Below are 9,859 nucleotides of genomic sequence, written 5' to 3'. Positions count from 1 at the left end.
CTGTGGGAACACCACCACCACAGTCACACTCACACACACACACCAAAAAAAAAGGAGCATTTTGATGGCGCAGGGTCAGCTTGACTAATAGAGGTGAAACGTTGGACTTTAATACCCCGGCTTAATTTCTCGCCTAATCGCTACCGATATTCCATCACAGTTGGTTATACAATCTTTTTCTTTCGTCATACTCCACACGCGCTACACGGACTATATATAAAATTTTTTTTATTAAAAAGCACGTTGAAATAGTCCGAAAAAAAGAAAAGAGAAAAGATGTGTGTGCACACCACCGCAGAGAGGGGGAAGAAAGACGAGTGTATAAAGTGGACCGGGAAGAAAACGGGAAGCAAAATGGGCCGGCCCTAGCGCGCTAGAAGCCCAAACAGCCCATAGACAGCTGAGAGGCCGTGACCCCGCGTCCGAATCCGACCCCCAACCTCCCAACCCGACTACTACTGCAGCGAGAGGAAAGAGAAAAAGGAAAGGAAAGGACAAAGGAGCGGCGGCGAGGTCTATGGCGTCGACGGCGGGGTACCTGGCGCGGCGGGCGGCGCAGAAGGAGCGGGTGCGCCTGCTCTACCGCAGGGCGCTCAAGGACACGCTCAACTGGGCCGTCCACCGCCACCTCTTCTACCAGGACGTCAGTTCCTCCCCCTCCGCCTCCCTCTCGATCTTGATCTGGATCTCGATCTGACCTCGTGCTCCCTCTCCCGCGCAGGCGTCGGATCTCCGGGACAAGTTCGAGGCCAACCGACACGTGGTAAGGCCTCCTCCTGCCGATCCCTTTCCGCAGACCTCGCCTCCCACGTTTTGCTTCTGTCTGGTGCTCTATATGATGTTGGGTTTCGCGTGGGGTTGGTGGTGCAGGATAACCTGGACGTGGTCGATAGGCTCATTGACGATGCGGAGGCTCAGTACAGGAACTTCCAGCACCCCGATCCCTACATTGGTAAGCTTTTTTCTTGTTCTCCTTATCCTTTCTGACCAGTGAAATGTTTCGCATCAAATCATGTCGAATGGCAGCAACGCTTTTGTTTGGATAGACCATTGCATATGGATTAAATTTACTTTATAGTGAACCTTTCAGAGTTATTGCAGAAGTTTATAGATTTATACCTGCTAGGGGTATTAGTTTGTTCAGCCCTAGTAACACCGATGGTTATAATCCTATTTGATGAGATGAGATGCAAGTGAAAAGTTATTTGTAGTTGATTGTCGTCAAAGTTTTAATCTTATATAGAATGATTGTGCTAGTGTGTATGAACTACCAAATGTGCGAGGCAAGTCTCTGCTGGAACCCTAAAGCCTAATCTTTATATGCCTCTTCTTATCTCTGCAGTTCCATGGGCACCAGGCGGCACTAAATTCACAAGAAACCCCCCTCCACCTCAAGGGGTAAGACCACAGCTTACACCACTCTTTATGCGATGTAATATATTTGTGTTATGCTAATTTGATTCACTACAATGCCACAATCCTTACCGTTCATAATATTTTGCTTCTCTGTCTCCTGTGATCGCTTAAAAAAGTACACTGTTCCTAGTTTAAGCTAACTTAGTTTGAACGCAAGGGATGTAGCAGTACTTAAGGTTTCATCTGTAATTTCTCAATGGATGAGCGAGCTAGAGTTTTTATTTAAGGCCCCTTTGGAATGCGGGTTTTTTTAGTTGCAGTGCTTTGGCCAAAATTATAAATTCATCGCAGGAACTTTTACCAATTCTTACGCAAATGTAGTTGCTTTTACAGTTATTTCATAACCGAGTATCCTCTACTTGGACGTGATGGGGTGAACCATGCCAAACATCTCTGCTGCCATAGTATCATATTATTGGCTTAAAGTTTACAAAATGACTTCATCTTCTATGGCCACATTACCCTACCCCGTCCCCCCTCCCACACACACTGATTTGCTCGCCAAGTTCGTTTTTCATAGCACCGTTTCCTCTATTTGGATGCTACAGAGTATCTTATAGAGTTAACAAAACAACCTTGTTTTTTATGGCGGCATTATCTTGTTTAGCTTTGCTGAACTATCTTCAGGTACATGTAGCAAGATTCTGTACACCAAAATGTTGTACTAATGGCAATTGTGCCTTGTAGATCGAGATCATCTACAATTATGGCAAGGAGGACCAGTAAACAAGAGTCCTGCAAGCGGGGGGCAGAACTTCCACAGTTCCAAATCACTTCCTGTTTAATCGAGTTGTTGTACGAGAAATAAGAATGGAAATTACTGGACTCCATCCATGCTTCTCATTTGCTTGTTCTGATAATCATGTGCTCTTCATCTAGTGCATATTGAAGTCATGTTTCCTGTCATAAAATGGAACTGTACTATCTTTGTCGTGCAGTTTAAACTGACCGCCGGCATCTCAGTTTTTTTCTTTGGTTTTTCTGCGTTTTCACGTTTTTCTAGAGAAAGTATATAGATTCATGACATAAGATTTATGTTTTTAGATTTACTATGAAAAATACTTTCATAATATATGATTCATAATATATAATTCATATGCTGTGGAACTATAAGGACCTGTTTAGAAGTATTCTCATAATTTCTAAACAATACCATGATTTATATGAATACTGGAGTATTTTATGTTATAAGGTGTTTGGTTTTATGTTATAAGGTGTTTGGTTGTATTCTTAAAAACTATGTTTTCAAATTCATGGTATGGAATTCTTGATACCATTTTTTTTGGAGTATTGTAAACTCCATTACAATATAAAAATTTTATGGTATGGTTAGCTTTTGCTTAAATACCACGGTTTGCAATGTTAGACTATCTTCAGTAGATTACCCATCATCATCTCCATATTTAAATTTTTCTCTATAAACAACGTAATCTACAATGTAAAACATTGTTTATGGTAACAATATGTGTGAACCGGACACGGTCTTATATCTAAATATTGTTTCTAGTTTTTTAAGCTGTACAAAACTATAGCATTGTTATAACAATTATAAAGTATAGTATTATAAACTATGTTTTTTTTAAAAACATCATTGGCACAGTCCAAAAGGATTTTTTATTAGACCAAATAAATTTGATTTTTTATTAGACCAAATAAATTTGATGCGACATCGCCGACATGTAACAGAAATGGAGGGAATATGTATATAAGATGGTAATCTCTCTGTCCCAAAATAAAATTTGTTTTAAAAGATTAGTGAATTTATATAATACTTGATTTATGTATTTTTGCTCAAAATAAAATTTGTTTTAAAGGATTAGTGGATTTCATATAATACTTGATTTATGTGTTTTTATCTGTGTCTATATTTATTATCATTCATTTAAATGTAGACATAAATATTAAGAGCTAAAACCATTACTATCTTGGAATCTAAAAGAGTATTAGACCGTGTCCAGAAGTTTATCTATATGGTTATGTAAAATATTGTTTTACACTTTTTACATGGTAGATCGTACTGTTCATAAAATAAAGTTTGAATATAAAAATAATAATATATAAACTGTTGGAGATAGTCTTAAGGCTGGATATCGAGTCAGCTTGTCTGAGTTCAAGCTGGCTCGTTAAGCTAAAGAGTTGGCTCGGCTCGTTAATCTAATGAGTCACAGAGTCAGCTCGACTCGTTTAGCTCGCGAACCAGAGTACAAAAACAATACGTATATAATAATCAATTTTTAGTTAATTTTAAATTGTATTTAACAATAGAAAATAATAATTATATCCAGATTCACAAACCATGTCAATGTAACACCAAAATAACATAACTTATCACTCATCAATTCACACACATGCACATCAGTTTAACCCACAGTTATATTTGCATAGATCAATTTAACACATAGACATAGTTCATCAATTATTAGTTTAACTCATATGTCATAAACACCACATACATATAACATGTTCATCAATAGTTATGTATGATATGTATATATCTTTGTTTTGATGAAATGTGATAGTTCGTTTAGCTCACGAGCTGGCTTGTTAACAAAACGAGCTGCTCGTTAAGCTGGCTTGTTAACAAAACGAGCTGCTCGTTAAGGAACCAAGCTAGGATGTCAACTCAGCTCATAAAAAAATTCAAACAAACCGATTCGAGCTGACCATGAACCGAATGAACCAACGAGTCACGAGTATTTCATCCAACCCTAGTCTTAACCAAACACACCCTTTGTAGTCCGTAGCGTCGTCAATTTGGAGTCTTGGAGTCGCTTGCAGCAACCCTTTGTAAACACACCCTTTGTAGTCTGTTTGTTTGGGCTTTTTTTAGTTTCTAGCCACCAAAAGCTATTGCAGACCCAAATACCCCAACTTTTCAGCCCGTTTATAATTGTTTTGGTAAAACCCATCCAAAATTAACGTGAATACAGAAAACCGTCGCTTTCTATATCCTGAACCCTTTGGACCACTTTATCTTCCCTAGCACGTAATCTCCACAATACTCAGATTTTTCTCACAGCCATATTTTCTCTACAACTAGATTCTTATAAAAGTTGGTTAGAAAAAAGTTGAACCAAAAATCAACATTGCCCTCCACTCGAGTCCACCAACGATAGAAAGACTGGAACCAATATCAAACTACTGGACAAATCATATCAGTACCCACATGAGATGTTTAGCTAGCACAGTTCCATTAGGCGACCACATGGCAGTATGTACATTTTCTTTTCCAATAAATAAAGACCATTTATGTACACAAGGTGAGGTCACAGGGTACAGTTAGTTCATGTACAACGGCCGGGATGTACAGCACAAATACAAGTCACGGTGCTGATCCATATCGACTGCGCAGCTGCATCCCATTCCATAAACCAAGCACCGTCACCAGGCCCCATAGAGTTGGCTTCGACTCGAAATTGCTGCTGCTGAAGCACAAAAGTACGGCATACTTCCTTTCTGCAGGTTAACCATCATTGTTGCAGCCAGAGCTCAGAGCAGCAGCACATGTAGTGGCACACTGTCAAAATGGAAGACTTCGACAGTTAACTTAGTCCATGCTCCGTGCTCTGGAGATGTGCATATTATGGGCAAAAGCCACATTGCGTACCTCATGATTGGAAGAGGGTGACAGTTGCAATATATCCGTTTTTCATCACCTATTGACCCATAAAAATAACACGATGTCACATCTGATATACACAGGGGGACACAGATTTGGAGTGTGATCTAATAACACCCACCTCGAAAGCGATATTCTGATAACCATATACAAAAGTTGATCCAAATGGATTGTTCATGGAGCCTTGTGTCTGGATTGCAGCTCGGCCACAGTCACCGAGGATCTCCTAATATAGTAATACCAAAGGGTTGTTAAAAGAACAGAAAAATATAACAGATGGCACGCAATAAGATAGCATACCGGCACTTGAAGCGTTGCTAGGTTGATAATACAGATTAGACAAATATCTACTTAAAAGGTAAGTGCTCTAGAAAAAGCAAAGGCAAAGCTGACATTCTTAGTGCAAGAACATTAGTGTGATTATGCTAACAGCCCAACTATGCAAAATAAAACCTAGTATATCATTATTATGTCATAAGTTTAACATTCACTATTTAAGAAGGATATAAAGGATTCATGAAAGTAATCCATGAAGCCAACGAAATAAGATGAAAAAGGGGTGCAAAAATTGTAGCATAAGGCATTTCAAAGCAAAGATGATAATTTTAGAACTACATGGCAAAAAACAAACGGCATTCTGAAGGCAAATAACACATCAAGGACTACCAGTGGTACCATCAACAGTGTTAATAAGTCATGTAGAATGCCATACCTTGACTTGTTCCCATTTTGTACTAGGTGTTATGCAATTTTTTGAGGCATTATTAGGCTGACATGTACCTTCAGCTGAGAAAAGAGCAGATGGATGATTGGATTGGATTATTCCATCACAGCAAACTATTTTTTTATTACAAGTAGTTCAGACCTTCAGCGTCGTATATAACAAAGTTGCATTTCTTATATGAATTGAAATCTGAGTGGCCAGGGAAGTTTGTATGCAAAACAAACTTCTTTATCCTATGTGTCTGCAAGGACAATAAAGTCTGTCAATATGCTATTCCAAATCCAAGCCAATAAAAAAGATGCTATTTACAGTGTTGCACAAATCCTAGTGTGATGAAATACTCCACACCTGTCCATTAAATAAGATATCAATTCCACGTGAGAAGTAGTTGTAAAAGTAATCTCCACAAAGGGTCGTCCGAGGCCTGGCTTCTGATGCGGAGTGTATGACCATTTGGTCCACCTTGCAAGATGGGAGAACAAACATAGTTAGCTTTCCAGCAGAGAATGCACCAACGATTCCAGAGAGAATGTCATTCTTTTTATATTGATCTTTACCAAACAAAACCTAACCATATGTCACAGAAATACGGATTAGTTTCATGCTTCCAATAGCTCTGTATAAGCTAAAATGTTATCTAAATGCTTCCATGAGTAAGCAAAAAAAGTAAATTCACAAGGAAACCGGTTCAGTTTAACATGTCATATGTTAAATAATGTTGGCAACTCAAAGAAATGCATATTATGTGAAATCTCTACTCTAATGCCTCAATTAAAACTGACCTGCTTCTGATGGATACCACAAGGACGACCCAAGTCAGTCCAGACATCCTGCAGAAGAAATTCAAGTAAAAGACAAATCAGGGCAATGTAAAGTTATATTTTTATTTCAGAAAATAGATATGTGATGTACCTGTGGTGATGCACCAAAAGGAATATGTTGCCCCCCTATTGTGAACCAAAGTTCTTCACCAAGCTGAAAACAAGTATAAGAAAATGTTTAATCCACTGGTAAGACTTGGTAAGAATCGTAAGACTAAATAACATACAGAAATCACAACTAATTCATATACACGGAAAAGATACTAGTCGTTGTGTGATTCTCACTCGTGCAACAACCAACAAAGCAAAAAAAAAACAACAACATTAAAGAAGAGTCTAAAACAAACGTGTGATTGAAAGGCAAATCCCACGAACAGCTTTTTTATTTCCTTTTGCTTGTTAGTTTCATACATTTCCTAAGAAAAGAGGTGTCTGCGTGGGTGGACGCAGGACAGGAGAGCTAAGAGGTAAAACTAGATAGTCTGGATCACTTAGATTATGAAACATCAAAATATGTTTACAGTTTCAACAAAACCAGTAAGCTGGAAACGTTGTCAATAAGCCAAAAACATAGCATACCTTCGCGTGCACCTCCTCCATATACAGGCTGCCTGCAGGCAGTGCAGGTACCATTGCTTTGTCCATCAAAGATCCAACCCCAACCTTGCTATCTGTCGAGCTATCATATATACAAACCCGACAAGTAACAGGGGTTGTACCATCTGGGAATTCCAGTGGCAAATCTGCCACTGCCATAGCAATTACAGAAGCGAGGTAAAATGTTACGTAAATATGGGTAGTAATAGAACATTCACAAATCACAACTGAATTGCCTATAAGGTGAATACCTTCTCCATTAGTGAATAGATTTGTATACTGGCTGGGAATAGGGAATGCGAAGGATAAACCCTACAAAAGCTTACCAGTAAGACAAACCCACCAACAGACCAAGGGGAAGAAAACAAGATGAGCTGTGAAAGGGGGGAGCTATTTTCATGACATACTGGGTAGAACAGCGTATAAATTCCCCTCTCTTTGTCATATATGCCAGGGAAAGTTGGTCCAAAGAGTGCATACACAGCCGCAAAAGTGGCTAATGTTGACGGGCCACTGAAAGTGAAAACAAAGACAATGATCAGTAACACCACTTAATCTTGTGCTGAAGGGTTCATGTAAATGAGTGTAATAACATATCTGAACAGGATTTATTTGGGTACTTCCACTGTTTCATCACACAGATTCAACAATGAAAAAAATCATGATCAAGATATCCTTACCCAATTAAAGATGTCGCATATCGCAATTGCAATCTCTTAACATCATAAATCTCTACGAGACGGAGCCTCTGCAAGGAAAATACAAACCACACAAGTTTAGTGATTTCTCAAGCCTGAAGGACAATGAAAGAAAGCAAGTGTCATTTCCACATGTCACACATTCTCAAAGATTATTTCCCCTATACAGAAATTATAATTACTAACCATGACGAGTTCCTTTTCTCAGTGATGCAAACTACAAAATCTACATGTTATGCATAACACACTCAAAAAACAACATCAAGCCACAAGGGTTGGGGGTAGGCTAATGGATAACACACTCCAATTCATTTTGCAAAAGTGGTCCACTAGTCTTAGTTAATCTCCACGTACATCCTCAATTCAGCATTGGCGATGTCCGAACAAAATCCTAATAATGTAATAAACTAGCTACTAGCCCGAGCATACCTGGGACCAAGGATCAAAGCGTAGGTGAAATCCATGGTCCGGAAAGCTAATGACAAAGTCCAGCTTGAGAGGCTCCTGAAGCCACAGAACCAACAACGCCGATCAGGTAAGAATATTTTGGCATCCAACAAACGCGTGCACCTCGTCTCACAAACCTCGTCGAAGTATTTCACGTGGACAACGTCGTAGATATTCGGCTGCCGCTCTATCTGTGTAAACGCATCCGATATCGGCATGCCTGCACCGATTGCGAAGTCGGAATTGGGTCAAAGTTTGTAAATCTAATTAAACTCCTACTCTACTTAAGAGAGTAAAGTTTGTAAATCTAATTAAACTCCTACTCTACATAAGAAAGAAAGTCTTTTTGAGTGTTTTCCCTTCCCTGCAAACGGAGAGGCAAAGCAAGGAAGCAGCCAGAGACCGCCTATTCCTGCCGGGGCGTCGGGTGGTTAGGGTTCTCACCGAGGGTGAAGGGGCCGACGCCGAGCCCGGGGCGGAGGTCAAGCGTGATGGCTCCCATGGCCGTGCCCTCGCACCGCCGCCGCACCGGCAGCGTGGCCTGGGACGGCATCCCAACCGCCGCCCCAGCCGCCACCGCCGTGGCGGCGCCGCCACCTCCCGCCATCGCCGGGGACCTCTGCGCCTGCATCCTGAAGTCCACCTCGCGGCCCCCTACTTCCTCCTCGACGACGGTTTATTCTTCGGCGTGCTGATGGACTCGATCCGATGGGATTCGCGTGGGATTGCGTCTACTCCACCCTCGCGCGCGGTGAGGGCTTATTAGTTAACGAGAAACCAGCGCGGGACTCGGCTTCGTATGACAGGCGGGCCCGGAGCCGCTACTGGCTGTGGCCCTACAGGCGAGACCCGGATGTCGGCGATAGAATCGCGTGTGCACCGGCGTCGTCACCTCGGGCCTTTTGCGCCGGATTCGTGCGGCCGGAGGAGACGTGGCGGATTCGGAGTGGAGAGCACTGCTGTTTGCTGCGAGCGGTAGGTTTGCTTCTTCTGTGGTTGCTTGTCGTTTGGAGTTTGAGTTAGGCTATAGCCAAGCCAACTATTGTTGTGCACTGTGTTATAATGTAGATTGTTTTATTTATATATTTAAGTTTAAAATAAAAAGATGTGGAGATAGCTTTAGAACAACTTCAAGAGTTCGCTAAATTATTATTTGTAGAGTTATTTGCGTAAAATCACTTTCTATATTTTTTTCAATTTCCAAGTCTTTCTATATCTTATATACACTCTAGATAGTCATTCACATAATCACATTTCTATATTTGGCTAGCGAGAAATCCGGAATAGAATATGACTATATTTGGATAGTCGTTTTGCTAGTCTGTTGGAGGGTTTTTTTTTAAAAACTTTATTTATATAGATTAGGAAGAATATAGAGCCTCTTAGGCTATCCGCAAGCGTTACCCCTAAATTTTTCCCCTATATCACTTTTTTGGGTCACATCATCAACATTTCACCCCCTATTTTTTCATCTCCCGCAGTGGTTCCCCCTAAATACTCCCTCTATACCCCACTACAACTATAAAATATCATTTTC

At 40.5% G+C, this 9,859-nt stretch overlaps 2 protein-coding genes across 3 annotated transcripts; one reads left to right on the top strand and one right to left on the bottom strand.

The window, feature by feature from the left end:
• Positions 1–426: 426 nt before the first annotated feature.
• On the top strand, positions 427–2,521 carry LOC100282004 (NADH ubiquinone oxidoreductase B22-like subunit). The gene is made up of 5 exons (NM_001154918.2): positions 427–643; positions 722–763; positions 871–952; positions 1,343–1,398; positions 2,104–2,521. The coding sequence occupies exons 1-5, from the start codon at positions 518–520 to the stop codon at positions 2,140–2,142; spliced, it is 345 nt and encodes a 114-aa protein (NP_001148390.1). The 5' UTR covers positions 427–517; the 3' UTR covers positions 2,143–2,521.
• A 2,014-nt stretch (positions 2,522–4,535) lies between these two features.
• Positions 4,536–9,154, bottom strand: LOC100280322 (uncharacterized). Of its 2 annotated transcripts, none has more exons than XM_020553308.2 (15): positions 8,767–9,154; positions 8,460–8,542; positions 8,305–8,379; positions 7,858–7,925; positions 7,585–7,690; positions 7,429–7,489; positions 7,160–7,329; positions 6,672–6,734; positions 6,542–6,589; positions 6,108–6,221; positions 5,901–6,000; positions 5,748–5,821; positions 5,157–5,261; positions 5,024–5,072; positions 4,536–4,949 (listed from the first exon to the last, which is right to left on the bottom strand). In XM_020553308.2, exons 1-14 carry the CDS (start codon positions 8,951–8,953, stop codon positions 5,025–5,027), a joined length of 1,302 nt encoding a protein of 433 aa, XP_020408897.1. In that variant the 5' UTR covers positions 8,954–9,154; the 3' UTR covers positions 4,536–4,949; position 5,024.
• Positions 9,155–9,859: the final 705 nt, after the last annotated feature.

The sequence above is a fragment of the Zea mays genome, chromosome 5 (assembly GCF_902167145.1).
Source record: "Zea mays cultivar B73 chromosome 5, Zm-B73-REFERENCE-NAM-5.0, whole genome shotgun sequence".
NCBI lineage: Eukaryota > Viridiplantae > Streptophyta > Magnoliopsida > Poales > Poaceae > Zea > Zea mays.
Note: the sequence above shows the minus strand (reverse complement) of the source record. Positions and strands in the feature narration are given on the sequence as shown.